The following is a 15,500-nucleotide window of genomic DNA, read 5'->3' on the forward strand; positions in this document are numbered from 1 at the left end:
GCCTAGAGCGTGGGCTCTGTCCTCTTCTCCCACTGGACCCAGAACAGGCGCTGGCCCCATCCCAGGGCCTGAGCCCCCCCCCCCCACCCAAGCGCCAAGCCTGCGTACAGGTCTCTGCTAGCCCTAGACCCCCAGCCCAGGCATGCCCCTCCCCCCCCACACACGGCCCACCTTCTGAAGACAAGCCTGGAAACAGCAGCTCCTGCATTCCCCGCGGGAGCCCTTGGGCAATGCACGTGGCCCACTGTCACCCTGCAGAGTGGATGCCCACCTGTGCAAGGCCGGGAGGGCCAGGAGGCTGGGGACGGCCATGGGCCCGGTGTGCGGCCAGGTGGCAGCTCTGGGCACTGTCAGGCCTCAGCAGGTCCACATGGCCCACCTGGCACCTCAGAGCACCCAGTCCACTGCTTCCTGGGGTTATTCCAGGTCCTCTGAGATGGGCTCCCGAGCTCAGGCTCCTCAGGGCTCCTGGCAGGGCGGCAATCCCAGGACAGTTCACACACATCCTCAGGCTGGCAGGAGTATAAAGGAAGTGGGCACAGGGCTGGGGTGGCCAGGCCGGTGGCCCCAGGCCATGCAGCAGAAAGCAGAGCCGTCCCAGAGGGCGGGGGGTGGGTGAGAGAGGGCAGGGCACTCCCACGGCCACCGGCCACCACGCAGGGCCTCGGACCCCAACCCTCTGGGGGCAGCTGCACCTGCAGAACGGGCTGGACCAGGCGGCCTGCCACTCCAGCCGCTGGCAGGGCTGCCGAGGCCAGGGCATCATTCTCTTGTCCCCTGGGGGGGGGTGGGCCTGCCTTCCCCCCACCAGCGCATGAAGCGGCTGGACCGGGGAGGGCTGACTGGCCGGTGCCCGCAGAGCTAGAGCTCCAGGAGCTGTGCGCGGACGCCACTGAGAGCGAGGAGCTGGACGAGCTGTGGGCCAGCCTGCTCGTCTTCATCACCCTCTTCCTGCTCAGCGTGAGCTACGGCGCCACCAGCACCCTCTTCAAGGTGGGCATGCGGAGCCCCTGTGCCGGGGGCGGGGGCAGCCCGGAGGGAGGGAGAGCTCCCGGCAGAGCTGTCCTCACACGTGCCCTCCCCCCAGGTGAAGTGGGTACTCGCCACCGTCCTGCAGGAGAAGCCACAGGCCGCCCGAGACTACGCCAACATCGTGCGACCGGCACAGTAGGCCCAGAGACACGGCGATGAGGCCTTGCTTTCTCCCTCCCCCTGGCTGAGGGCAATCTGCTGGCCCTGAGCGGGAGGAGGAAAGCAGACAAAGCCCCGGAGGGGCCAGAGCCAGACGCCCAGCACACAGGCATCCAGAAGCTTCCAGCTCAGCTCCAAGGCACCGATGGGACCTGCCAGTCACAGCCCCTACCCCCCCCCCCACACTTGGCAACAAGCCTCAGAAGAGCATCTGTCCCTGCCACCGTGACCTGAGCTGGGCCTGGGCGCTGACCCCCGGGCTCCTCCCTGTCCTAGGGTCAGGACCACTCCTCATCTCCCTGAGCAACTCCCCCCAAAGCACAGGGAGGGGGATGCCCATGGCCTGGCCCAGAGCCAACCCCGCGACTCAGAGTCCAAGTCCAGGGCAAGACCTCGGCGCCCAGACTCAGTCCACCTCCCTGGCACCAGCTCAAGTCCCCCCGGCCCTGTGCCCAGCCCCGGGCCCCCTGCCCCGCCTTCCTGCCATCCACTGGCAGCTCCGTCCCTGCAGAAGGCCAGGACAGAGAAGCATGGCTGGGCAGAGGCCGCAGGACTGCTCGGGGCTGGGGGACGAGGGAGCGCCCAGCAGAAGGAGCTTCCCACGGGTCCCGCCTCAGCCCGCAGCTGCCCACCCCGCCCTGGCCTCACCTGAACCCTCGCTCCCCGCCTGGCGGCCCTGTTGCCTTCCTTCTGAGTTTCTTAGTAAAGTTCGTTTTTACAAATCCCGTGCCACCTGAGCAAGCGCTGGAAGGGGTCCTGATGGTCCTGCGAGGCGCCACGAGGCAGAGTCTCCCACAGGATGTGGACAAGGGGCCGAGGAAGGGAGCAGGGGTCAGGTCTGACCCTGACAGCCCAGGGGGCCGGCCAGCTGCTCCCTGCTGCCTTGGACACCCCCAGAGACACCACAGCTCAGTCCCTCACACCTCTGCTGGCCTCCAGCAGGGCTCACTGCCCCTTCCACGCTAACACAAAAGCAACATCTCCCCGGGCAAACCCAAAGTAGCTACTTCCATGGTCAGTGCAGGAGGCCATAGGAATACAGCTGCACAATCACCAAGCACAGGGCCTCCATCAGCCTCCGGGGACACCGGGCACCCACCCCAGACTGTCCACCCCCTGAGCACACACACAGGCCATCCTGGGCCCCACCCCACCAGCCAGCCTGGGATGCCCAGCGAGCTGAGCAAGTCAGACGTGCAAGCAAGAGCTGCTGGGGGCCAGCCAGCGCCGTCCTCAACAAGAAACCCAACGAGCCTGGAAGGCAGGAGCCCAGGGGCTGGAGAGACGGCCAGCTGGCCAAGCACAGTGCTGGGTGTGAGGCTGTGCCCCTCCTCAGAATAAAGAGGTGGTTCCCTGGCTGGATACACCTTCCCTCTAGGGTCTGCCTGAAGTGCCCTGGAAAAGGGGGGACAACATGTGCACACACGTGATGAAAGGATTAATCCCTCATATACAAAGAGTGCTCAGGAACCAATACAAGGAAAGAAAGTGAGCCGTGGGTCCTTTGCAGAAAGGGAAAACCAAGTGGCCAACTATGGGAAGAAAACATTAAAATAGCTACGAAAGCTACACTAAGAGGGACGCCAGGGAGAGGCAGCCCTCTCAGCCCCGTCTGAGGCCATGTGAACTCTTAGCACCATCGCTCAGGCCCTGGCCGCACGCCCAGCGTACAAATGCCCAGGATGCTGTGCACGGGAGGCGACACGTGTGCCAGTGGCCCTCCGAGACAAGCCCCATCCCTGGCTCATGTCACACAGATCTGAATCGAAGTGAGTGACAGCTTGCCTGCAGCCTGTGGGGGTCACACCTGGGCTACTGGCCTCCCACGGGGGGCGGGGAGAACACCCAGGATCGGGCGGCTCGGGGGCTCCTTCCAGCCTCGGAGGATTTGGCCTAAAAAGAAGGAAGCCGGGGCGGGGTCTAAGAACTGGAGGAGGCCACGCTGCAGCCCCACACGGCGCTCACACACAGGCACACACGCTCTCAGGAACCCGGGCCCCACGCTGGTAAAGTAAAGGATATTTTCAGCTTTAAGACTATTTCTGAGCTCCCAGGAAGGCTCTACTTCGATTGTGACCAAGGTCACAGGGACGCAACCAGACCTCAGAGCAGGGGCTCTATCGCCGCCCCCAGCACATGCTGTCCATCTGCTTCAGCTGTGGGTGACCTGCGGGAAACAGGGCAGACGCCAAGATAAGAGGAAGGCCGCCCCAAGTCCCCGCTGGGTTGCATCACGCAGCCTTGCATGTACCAAAACCAGGAGGTGATCTGTCGCTTTCTGAAATGACCTTGGTCGCGATGATCTGTAACTCCTGATGGGAGACAGACCCTGTAGGAAATACCGCTCCCGGGGCAGGCAGGGTCCCGGCCACCGTCCTCACTGCCTTCTCCTTTTTTGTTACAATTTTCACAAAGGGTGCAGGCTTCTTGTGATGAGCACCGAGAGTCACATGTACGTGATGATTCACTGAATTCTACTCCAGAAAACAATATTGCACTGCATGTGAACTGAGTAAACTTTAAATAAATAAAAAAATTTTGCAGAGGGTGCAGGGTGGAACTGTATTCTCCCTACATGGGCCTAGGCCCTGTAGAGGCATAGCTAGGAGGCGGAGTATATGGCAGCCCTGGGACCTGAGTATCATCCAAAATGATAGATAGATAGATAGATAGATAGATAGATAGATAGATAGATGATAGATGATAGATAGAAGGATGGGATGAATGGAAGGATAGAAAGAAAGAAAGGGATGGAAGGATGGTTGGGTGGGTGGATGGATGCATGGATGGATGGACAGATGGATAGATGATAGATAGATGAAGGATAGACCAATAGATGATACATGGACAGATCAATGGATGGATGGTGGAGAGATAGATAATAGAAGGATGAGTGATACATGATAGAGAGTTTTATGAATGGATGAACAATACATAAGTGGATGGGTAACTAGATGACTAGATAGATGAATCGAAGATAAACAGATGACGACGATGCTTGGGTAGGTAGGTAGATATGAGATGGAGAGATATATGAATAGATGATAGAGAGATGATAGATAATGTTACAAGAGACATGACTCATTTCCTGCCACAAGACCCACCCCCACCTGGCAGGTTCTCAGAGGCCCAGGCCTGGGGGCCTTCCTCCCATCCCCTGGACTGGGGGTCCCTCAGGGCAGCGCTGAGCGTCTCCCTTGTCTGACTGGTGCCCCAGTTCAGGAGACCTGCCTTGTGGCCCCCAGCTCGAGGACAACCAGGGCTCGGCTCACACAGGACCCGAGCACCAGAGACCCCTGCACAGGGGAAGAAGGCATCTGCCCGAGCCTGGGAGGAGGTGTGCCGGTCACCGGTCAGGCGGGGCCAGCAGCGGCCTGTCACGCGGGGAGCACAGCCTGGGAGCAGGGCGTGGGGGACAGTACCAGGGATGCTACCTTCACATGCCCTCGGGCACCAAGAGGCCACCACGTCAGGTCCCTCTGTCCCTCTCTCTCTCCTTCTCTTATGGACCCAGCACAGTGGGCTGAACGCTGGCGCCCAGAGGCTATGTCCACCCCCAATGCCGTGGCACCTGTGGATGTGACCTTGTTTGGAAAAAGGGTCTTGCACATCTGATTCAAGTCAACGAGCTTAGGATGAGAAGCTCCAGGCCTACACCCGATGGTACGTGTCCTACAAGACACATACAAGGAGACACACAGACGCAGAGGAGGAGCCTCATGAAGACGGAGGCAGAGGCCGGAGGGACGGGGCCACAACCCGGGGCGTGTGGGGCCCACAGAGGCTGGAAGAGGCAGGAAGGACCCTCCGTGGAGCCTGTGGGGGGAGGGCGGTCCTGTCCCCCCGGACCTGAGACATCTGGCCTCCAGAGCTGGGAAGGGAAATTTCCACTGCTCAAGTCCATCTGTGGCCCCTGTCACAGCAGCCCCAGGACACTTGCACACGCAGCCAGAAGGGCTTGGCCAAGAGGAGGTTCAGGAGACTCCTGGGTCTTTTCAAGCCGCATGGGCCCAGTGCTGTCCAGAGCCCCTGACCCTGCAGGGTGCTGGTCACACAGGGCACATCCCCTTAACCCTGAGGTGGCTGAGTCGCCCTGGGGACAGCCACTGACACCTGGAGGGAGCTGGGTCACACTGGGCAGAGGCCTGACCATGGAGGGCGCTGGGTCAGTGTCAGCAGAGTGCACTTCAGACCTGCTTCCTGAGCTCCCAGGGACTCCATTCATGGCTGCAGCCAGGTGGGCAATACTGTGATGTCACCTCCAGGGCCAAACAACACCTCTTCTGCCCTGTGTTCCAGGCTGCCTGTGCCCACGATGCCCACAGGTGGGTGCCTGGGCTGAGGAGCAGGGCGGCTGACGGAGAAGGTGGACCATCTGCCGGACCTGTGGGTGCTGCCCACCCTGCCTCTCATTTCTCCTGCTCCCTAGGCCCGGGCTGCTTTGGGGGACTCTACTGCTTCAGACCCTGAGAGGCTGCAGAATCCAGGGGCCAACAGGCAGGCAAAAAGGGAAAGCTCCAGGGGCGTCATCCGCACAGCAGTGCTCACAGGGTGCAGGCGGGGGACAAGTGGCAGGCGGCCTGGGAGGGAACATCCCCCACAGGTGATGCTGCTGCAGGGACCCTGGGGCTCTTAGTGAAGCCCCCCACCCCTGGAGCCGGCCGCAGTGTGTGCAGCACCCTGGGCCGCCCTCCCGGAATCCACCTCCTCCTCCCCCTTCCGCCTGCCCAGACTCCCCGTCCCCGGGCCCCCCCAGCCCACAGGGAAGCAGCATGGTTAGCAGACACCTCCATTCAGCCTGCAGCTTGCTGCCACTCCCCCTGGTGGTGTCCTTCCTGGGGGCGGACCAAGGGCTCCTGTGTGTGGCTCCAGAATCTTCCTTGCTTGCAGGAATGAAGGATCAGATGGGCACAGACACCAGCTGGACCCGATCTGCACCAGGGACAGCCACACAGGGTGCAGGGGAGCAGACACGTGGGTGCCGCCCGGGCGCCGGCAGGAGAGCCCTGGGCTGGGAGGGTAGGGCACGGGTGGCCCTGCAGCTGCCCCCTCCCACCTGGGCTCCAGGGGCCCAGACAGGTACAGCCTGCCACCCCCGCCACCTGCTCATAGCCCTGGCTGAGGAAGGCAGCCACTGGTCATGGCCAGACTGGCCTGGCTTTTCACCCTCACACCCGCCCCTGTGGCCATAAGGCCTACTGAGGCCCGCAGGTCCCCCAGGGGTCACTCTGGGCAAGCCTTCTCCCTCCAGGGCGCGTTTGCAAGCCTTCACTCCATCTCCACCTCCCAGGCCACCTCTACATCAGTGTCCCTGAGCCCCCCACCACGTCCACCTCAGCCTTCGCTTCCTTGCACCTCGGCCCCCAGCCAGCCACATGAAGCAATGACCTCGACTGGGCCACCTGCCTCGCACCCACATGGCCTCAAGCCAGAGTCAGACTCTTGGGGGTCTCACAGGCCAGGCCACATACACCTGGCCCCACCACAGCCAGACCACAGACCAGACATGACGTGGAGGCAAGCAGCCACCACTGTGGGACAGGAAGTGGGCAAGTGACCCCGTCTGTGGGCCAGGCACAGTCATGCAATCCCTCCCAGCCCACCCCTCACAGCCTCAGCCCGCCTATAGCGGCAAATGCCCCAGAGCAGGGCAGGGGGCTGCTGAGACCACAGGGCCGTCAGGCAGGCTGACAGGAGGCCTCGGCCCCATCCTCACTCCAGTCCCCGAGGGAGGCAGGCTGGGGGACATGCAGCAGTGCACCGCCTGGCAGAGGGAGGCCGGGCCTCTCAGATGCAATAGACCCCCGGGCGGCCTACAGCAGGTGGGTCCGAACGTGGTCCAGACCTTTTCTCCTCAGTCAGACCATCCTGAACCCTGCTGGGCCCAAGAGGATGGAGACAGGCAGAAGGGACAGCGAGCAGAGGAAGGAGGGACGATGGGCCTGGAAGCCATTGAATCACCGAGCAGAGAGCTGGGAGAAGCACAGTCGTCTAGACTACCGGGGGCTACTCTAGGCCGGGCTGGGCTGAGCTGGGCTGAGCTGGGCTGAGCTGGGCTGGGCTGAGCTGGGCCGAGTTGGGCTGGGCTGGACTGAACTGAGCTGAGCTGGGCTGAACTAGGCTGATCTGGGCTGGGGTAAACTGAGCTGCGCTGGGCTGAGTTGGGCCAAGCTGGGCCAAGTTGGGCTGAACTGGGCTGGGCTGGGCTGAGCTGGGCCGAACTAGGCTGAGCTGGGCCGGACTGGGCTGAGCTGGGCTAGGCTAAACTGAGCTGAGCTGGGCTGAGTTGGGCCAAGCTGGGCTGAGCTGGGCCGAGTTGGGCTGGGCTGGACTGAACTGGGCTGGGCTGAGCTGGGCCGAAGTAGGCTTAGCTGGGCCAAAATGGGCTGAGCTGGGCTGGGCTAAACTGAGCTGAGCTGGGCTGAGTTGGACCAAGCTGGGCCAAGTTGGGCTCAGCTGGGCCAACTGGGCTGGGCTGGGCTGGACTGGGCTGGGCTGAGCTGGGCTGAGCTGGGCTGGGCTGGACTGAACTGGGCTGGGCTGAGCTGGACCGAACTAGGCTGAGCTGGGCCGAACTGGGCTGAGCTGGGCTGGGCTAAACTGAGTTGAGCTGGGCTGAGTTGGGCCAAGCTGGGCCGAGTTGGGCTGAGCTGGGCCGAACTGGGCTGGGCTGAACTGAGTTGCACTGAGCTGGGCTCAGCTGAGTGGGGTGGACTGGGCTGAGCTGGGCAAAGCTAAGCAGGGCTAAACGGCTGAGCTGGCCTGGGCTGAGCTGGGCTGGGAAGAGCTTAGCTGAGCTGGGCTAAAATGGGGTGAGCTGAACTGGGCTGGGCTGGGGTGAGCTGGGCCGAGCTGGGCTGAGCTGGCCTGGGCTGGGCTGGGCTGGGCTGAGCTGGGCTGGGCTGGGCTGGGCTGGGCTGGGCTAAGCTGAGCTGCACTGAACTGAACTGAACTGGGCTGAGCTGGGCTGAACTGGGCCAAGCTGGGCCAAGCTGGGCCGGGCTGGGCTGGGCTAGGCTAGGCTGGGATGAGCTGAACTGAATGGGCCAAGCTGGGCTAAACCGGGCTGGGCTGGGCTGAGCTGAGCTGAGCTGTGCTGAACTGGGCTGAGCTGAGCTAAATTGGACTAAGCTGGGCTGAGCTGAACTAGGCTGAGCTGAGCTGAATGGGCCAAGCTAAGCTGCCCTGAACTGGGCTGAGCTGGGCTGGGCTGAGCTGAGCTGAGCTGAGCTGAACTGGGCTGAACTGGGTTGGGGTGAACTGGGCTGGGCTGACCTGGGCTGAGCTGGCCTGGAAAGAGCTGAGCTGAATGGGTCAAGCAGAGCTGGGCTAGAATGGGGTGGGCTGAACTGGGCTGGGCTGGGGTGAGCTGGGCCAAGCTGGGCTGAGCTGAGCTGGGCTAAACTGGGCTGAACTGGCCTGGGCTGGGCTAAGCTGAGCTGTACTGAACTGAACTGAACCGGGCTGAGCTGGGCTGAACTGGGCCAAGCTGGGCCAGGCTGGGCCGGGCTAGGCTGGGCTAGGCTGGGCTGGGATGAGCTGAGCTGCACTGAACTGAACTGAACTGGGCTGAGCTGGGCTGAACTGGGCTAAGCTGGGCTGAGCTGAACTAGGCTGAGCTGAGCTGAATGGGCCAAGCTAAGCTGCCCTGAACTGGGCTGAGCTGGGCTGGGCTGAGCTGAGCTGAGCTGAATGGGCCAAGCTGAGCTGTGCTGAACTGGGCTGGGCTGAACTGGGTTGGGGTGAACTGGGCCGGGCTGACCTGGGCTGAGCTGGCCTGGGAAGAGCTGAGCTGAATGGGTCAAGCAGAGCTGGGCTAGAATGGGGTGGGCTGAACTGGGCTGGGCTGGGGTGAGCTGGGCCGAGCTGGGCCGGGCTGGGCCGGGCCGGGCTGGGCCGGGCTAGGCTGGGCTAGGCTGGGCTGGGATGAGCTGAACTAAATGGGCCAAGCTGGGCTAAACTGGGCTGGGCTGGGCTGAGCTGAGCTGAATGGGCCAAGATGAGCTGTGCTGAACAGGGCTGGGATGGGCTGAACTGGGTTGGGGTGAACTGGGCCGGGCTGACCTGGGCTGAGCTGATCTGAGCTGACCTGGGCTAAAATGGGCTGGGCTGAGCTGGGCTGAGCTGAACTAGGCTAAGCTGAGCTGGGCTGAGCTGAGCTAGGCTGAATTGGCTGAGCTGGGCTGAGCTGAGCTGGGCTAAACTGGGCTGAACTGGCCTGGGCTGGGCTAAGCTGAGCTGCACTGAACTGGGATGAGCTGGGCCGAACTGGGCCAAGCTGGGCCGGGCTGGGCCGGGCTGGGCCGGGCTAGGCTGGGCTAAGCTGGGCTTGGATGAGCTGAACTGAATGGGCCAAGCTGGGCTAAACTGGGCTGGACTGGGCTGAGCTGAGCTGAATGGGCCAAGATGAGCTGTGCTGAACTGGGCTGGGCTGGGCTGAACTGGTTTGGGGTGAACTGGGCCGGGCTGACCTGGGCTGAGCTGGGCTGGGCTGAGCTAGGCTGAACTGTGCTGAACTAGGATGAGTTGGACTGAGCTGGTCTAAACTGGACCGTATTGGGTTGAGCTGCGCTGTTCAGGCTAGTGACTGAGGTGAATGTAAAGGAATAAGTTGGGTTTGTATCACCCCCCAGAGATCCAGTCCTCAGCCCCATTTTTCTGTGTGTTCTTAGGGGTCCATGGGATCATGCTAGTTAGGTTGTACCCATAATGCCCTCTTTCCCCACCATCACTTCAGGGAACTGGTCCTGTATATGTGAGTAGACCACACTCTGTATTTCTGGCTTTTCCAGCAGGGACACCTTTGGATGGAGTTTGAATTGGGCCTCTAACCTCCAAAACCTCATAAGCCACAGATGTCACCTGTCAGTAACAGGGAGGCTAGACATGGGACTAGTGAGGGTGGGTGGTTTGACTGGGACCCTGACTGGTAAGAGGAAGGGGGTCCCAGAAGGAGCCGGCGCCTTCTCCTCCCCTGTGTCACCCCCTACACAGCCTTGCTTGAAGCCTGGGCTGCTCTGTCCTGGCCCGTGCTCTCCCTCTGGGCCCATCTCTGGTGATACCCAAAGCCCAGCAGAGCATGTCTGGGCCCACTGCATGGATGGGAAACTGAGGCTCCAGGAGTACCTGCAGACTCAGTGAGCGGGAGAGCCACGTTCAATAACCACAGATCCAATCTGGGGGTGGCTTGGACCAGAGGCCCTCCCCGAGGAACCTGTCCAGGTGGTCATGCTAGAACCCTGACGAGCATGTCCAGTTGGACCCAGGCGTGTCGTTCTGAGTCCTCGGCATATGAGCTGCATGACCTTGGGGCTGTCACTGACCATCTCTGTGCAGTTTCCTCTAGTGCAAAGAAAAAATAGGCCTCACCCTGGCCTGTGAGGCCGTGTCAGGGGTCCAGGCAGCACTGGCCCACTGGCTCACAGAGTGTCCTGTGTCACAGAGTCCAAAACCAGCCCCAGTGTGTTCCCGCTGAGCCTCAGCCGCCAGGAGTCAGAAGGGTACGTGGTCATCGGCTGCCTGGTGCAGGGATTCTTCCCTCCGGAGCCTGTGAACGTGACCTGGAACGCCGGCAAGGACAGCACATCTGTCAAGAACTTCCCCCCCGTGAAGGCTGCTACCGGGAGCCTATACACCATGAGCAGCCAGTTGACCCTGCCAGCCTCCCAGTGCCCTGCTGACTCATCTGTGAAATGCCAAGTGCAGCACGCTTCCAGCCCCAGCACGGCCGTGTCTGTGCCCTGCAAAGGTCAGAGGGCAGGCTGGGGAGGGGCAGGGGCCCCACATCCTCACTCTGACCCTCCACCTGGAGCCGTGTCCCCAAGGGCACTCCACGGGGAGGGCAGTGGGCTGCTGGGCTGAGCTCCCAGCAAGCGGCCAAGGTGGGGCCCCCATGAAGGAGCTGGAGGGTGGCAGGGGGCAGGCGGGCAGAGGGCACACACTGACCTGTTCCACTCTCTCTCTCTCTCTCTCTGCTCCTGAAGGTAACTGTCCTTATCCGTGTCCCTCGTGCAATGAGCCCCGCCTGTCACTACAGAAGCCAGCCCTCGAGGATCTGCTTCTAGGCTCCAATGCCAGCCTCACATGCACACTGAGTGGCCTGAAAGACCCCAAGGGTGCCACCTTCACCTGGAACCCCTCCAACGGGAAGAAACCCATCCAGAAGACTCCTGAGCGTGACTCCTGTGGCTGCTACAGTGTGTCCAGTGTCCTACCAGGCTGTTCTGATCCATGGAACCGTGGGGACACCTTCTCCTGCACAGCCACCCACCCTGAATCCAAGAGCCCGATCACCGTCAGCATCACCAAACCCATAGGTGGGCCCAGACCCTGCCCGTGAGGCACTGCTTGGCACACAAAAGTTTGTGAGGCATCTCCTAAGCCTGCTTCCTTCCTCTAGCCCCTGGGCTTGGGTGCTCCCATCCACATTTTACAAAGGGAAACTGTGGCATGGGGTGCTATGGGGAAGAAGGCTCTTCCCCCACCCCAGATCCCTGACCTGGCTCTCTGTCTTGCAGAGAACATCTTCCCGCCCCAGGTCCACCTGCTGCCGCCGCCGTCGGAAGAGCTGGCCCTCAATGAGCTGGTGACACTGACGTGCTTGGTGAGGGGCTTCAACCCAAAAGATGTGCTCGTACGATGGCTGCGAGGGACCCAGGAGCTACCCCAAGAGAAGTACTTGACCTGGGAGCCCCTGAAGGAGCCCGACCAGACCAACATGTTTGCCGTGACCAGCATGCTGAGGGTGACAGCCGAAGACTGGAAGCAGGGGGAGAAGTTCTCCTGCATGGTGGGCCACGAGGCCCTGCCCCTGTCCTTCACCCAGAAGACCATCGACCGCCTGGCGGGTAAACCCACCCACGTCAACGTGTCTGTGGTCATGGCAGAGGTGGACGGCATCTGCTACTGAACCGCCCAGCCTTCCCTCCCTAAATAAACTCCATGCTCGCCCAAAGCAGCCCCGTGCTTCCATCAGGCCGCCTGTCTGTCCATATTCGGGGTCTGTGGCATACTGAGGCAGGGGTAGGGCCCAAAGAGGAAAGGGTACCTGCGCCCCTGACCCTTTGGGGCCTCACTTGTCTTGCTCAGCCTGGCACCTCAACGTGCCTCTCACACCCATGGGTGTGTGTGTGTGTAAGAGTGTGAGCATTAGTGTGAGCGTATGGTGTGCATGGTAGTTAGACAAGCTGGGAGCAAAACCTGCAGTTGACAGTCGGGGGAGGGCACAGCACAGTGGGTAAGTCCTCTGCGGGCAATGATGCAGTTTCTTGTGTCTCAGAAGATGCCTCTAGGGGCAGCCTTGAGGGGCCAGAGGGAGGCAGGAGAGCAGGTGACCAGTGAAGAGGCTGGTGTCACTGTCAGGGGTCGAGGCAGGATTCCAGAGGGACCCACACCACCCTTGGTGGGTGCGGTGCATGCAGTTGCCCCACTGGTGCCCTGGACAGGGAGCTGCCCTGTGCCACACTGCTCCGTACACGGCTCACTCACAGACACACACAGCCACCCCCTCTATGCTCACGCTCACGCATCTGTACACACACCGGAGCCCTCCAGCTGCAGGAAGTCCCTAGCCCAGCCCCAGCCCCAGGAAAGTGAGGGGGATCCCCACCCTAGCCCCAGCAAGATTTCCCAGGCCCAGGGCCACCTCCCCAGGCCTTCCCTGTGTGCCCCACTGACCCCACACAGGCAGCCTCTACCCCCCGCCTGACGCCCAGACTCAAGTCTCCCATCCCTTCCTGAGCCCAAGGGTAGCCCAAACCACAGATAGGGTAGGGGTGGGGGGCAGGTTAGAGAGGAGTCAGCAGAGAAACCTCCCACCCAGGGCCCCTGTGCAGCTGCTCCTGGATGGTCTGGTAGAAAGGGAGGTTTGAGGAGACAGCATAGAGGCGGTACGGGGACACTGTGGGACACCTGGCCTTACCGCTCCCACAAGGGGGCAGCGGGGCCCCTGCTCTTGTCTCAGACACCTTCTGGGCTTCCCCGTGGGACCTGGCCTTCTGCTCCTCTCTCTGCTCCCAGGGCCAAAGTGAGGTGGGACCCACACACACACACACCCACAGGCTCACTGCTCCCCTTTCAAGGGTCTAATCACCAAAGGGTAATAGAGGGAACAACAGGTTCATTGCAGGGGAGGTGCTGCCATAGAGAAGGTACTCCAGCCACCAAGGGAGCTAGCACCCAGCCCGAAGCAGGAGTATTCTAGAGAGGGAGAGGGGAGGAAGAGTCAGTAGATGGACAGATCATAGGACATGTAGTGGATGGAAGCATGGAGGGAGGGAAGAAGGGATGGATGGATGGGTGGGTGGATGGAGGGAAGGAGGGATAGATGGATGGGTGGATGATGGATGAATGGATGGATGGATGGACAGATGGATAGATGGGTGGGTGATGGATGGATGGTTGTATGATGGTGATGGATGGACAGATGGACAGACAGGTGGATGGATGGATGGACAGATAGATGATGGATGGATGGATGGATGGATGGATGGATAATTGGATGTGTCATCAATGACAAGCAAGTCCAAATCCCATTTAACCTAGAAGGTCTGTGCCCTGGGATCCTGAAAATAGCCTGTGCTGGTGGCCTTCACCTGGGCCCCCCTCCTGCTCCTTGTAGCTTATGGGAAGGCAACGTGCCTGTCTAGCCCTTGACACATTGAACTACAGACCCAGATTTACGTCTCAACCTGGAGCACCCTGAGGGTGGCAAGTCTGGTCCTCTCTGGTGCCACTCAGGGTCCAGACCAAGGCCAAGCCAAGAGTGAGGACTTGGTGAGCAAACACATGGAGCTGGGATCCAGGAGGCTTTGGGTTTGAGCTCTGTTTACGGCAGCAGAGCCAGTGCCCACCCTCTTGCCTTGCCAGGTCCCTCTCCCTACGGTCCTGCCAGGACTCCTTTAGAGATGGGGGCTCTTTGGCTATCTAAATTGCTATAAGGGCCCCAGCCCTTTCCCTGGGCACCTGTCACCTCATCCTCCCCAAGGCAGCCTCAGACCTCAGAGAGGGCACCCCCATTGCCCCTGTCCTGACCCTAAGAGTGTGTGGGAGGGGAAGGCATTGGCTCAGCCCCCGTCCATGCAGGCATGGGCCTGGCAGACTCACAGTGTCTTGCAGGTTACCGGGAGCCACTTCCCTGGCTGGTGCTGGACCTGCCGCAGGAGGACCTGGAGGAGGATGCCCCAGGAGCCAGCCTGTGGCCCACTACCGTCACCCTTCTCACCCTCTTCCTACTGAGTCTCTTCTACAGCACAGCACTGACTGTGACAAGTGTGCGGGGCCCAACTGACAGCAGAGAGGGCCCCCAGTACTGAGCAGAAGCCAGCCAGGCACAGGTAGGGGCAAGGAGGCAGAGTGCTGGGCTGACTGGGGCAGGGAGGTCGCCCACCAGGGCACCTGCCTATTCCCCACCCCTGGGGGTCTGACACTGAGGATTATGGGCAGTCCTGGGGTCAGAGCTTAGATATCTCCCAGCAGCATCAGGGAGTTAGCTTCCCCTGGGCTCCAGTCACAGCAGGACTCGAACCATCTCCCCTGAGGCAGGCAGGGTGGGGGACAGGGCATTGGTGAGGAGTTCCCCTGGGCCCTGATCCCACTGTGTTTGCAGGGAGGAGCCTGGAGGAGCCTCCTGGAAGCCCAGCTGGATGTCAGAGCTCAGCCCTGCTCAGAAGCTGCCCACCCGCCCCCCACACAGGCCTTGCTGGTGCAATAAACTGATCTCAAAGGCAAAGGTTCTCAGACTCTAAATGAGAGGAGGGGAGAGGAGAGGGATAGAGGCTTGGGAGAGGGGGGACATCAGCCTCATGACCCAGGTTGAGGCTCCCTTCACCTATAGTCTACCTGATCTGGTCCTGCATAAGCCACAGGCTTAGGACAAAAGTCGTCCTTCACCAAGGACAGTATGAAACAAAACCTTCCTAAGCACTGCACCCAGGACCTTTTCCTGGTCACTGAGCCCTGCTCCTCATCACCAGACCCTTGTCATGATCACCGAGCCCTGGTCCTGATCATGATCACTGGACCCTAGTCCTCATCACTAGGCCCTGGTCATGATCACTGAGCCCTGGTCCTGGTCACTGGGCCCTGGTCCTCATCACTAGGCCCTGGTCATGATCACTGAGGCCTGGTGCTGACCACTAGACCCTAGTCCTCATCACTGGGCCTTGGTCCTTGTCACTGAACCCTGGTACTGGTCACTGAGCCCTAGTTTTAATCACTAGACCTTGGTTTCATCATTGGTCCCTGATCCTGGTCACTGAGACCTGGTCCTGGTCATGATCACTGAGCCTTGGTCCTCATCACTGGGCCCT

The 15,500-nt window shown here is 61.2% G+C and overlaps 1 gene segment (V, D, J or C); it reads left to right on the top strand.

Moving 5' to 3' along the window:
- The first annotated feature begins 310 nt into the window (after window positions 1-310).
- LOC129514715 (immunoglobulin heavy constant alpha 2-like) lies at window positions 311-12,100 on the top strand. The segment is given in 8 exon segments: window positions 311-349; window positions 690-753; window positions 860-993; window positions 1,088-1,167; window positions 5,491-5,516; window positions 10,634-10,939; window positions 11,175-11,507; window positions 11,709-12,100. Coding segments are annotated over 8 exon segments (1,374 nt in total).
- The last annotated feature ends 3,400 nt before the right edge of the window (window positions 12,101-15,500 follow it).

Source organism: Nyctereutes procyonoides, unplaced genomic scaffold (assembly GCF_905146905.1).
Source record: "Nyctereutes procyonoides isolate TBG_1078 unplaced genomic scaffold, NYPRO_anot_genome, whole genome shotgun sequence".
In the NCBI taxonomy this organism is placed as follows: domain Eukaryota; kingdom Metazoa; phylum Chordata; class Mammalia; order Carnivora; family Canidae; genus Nyctereutes; species Nyctereutes procyonoides.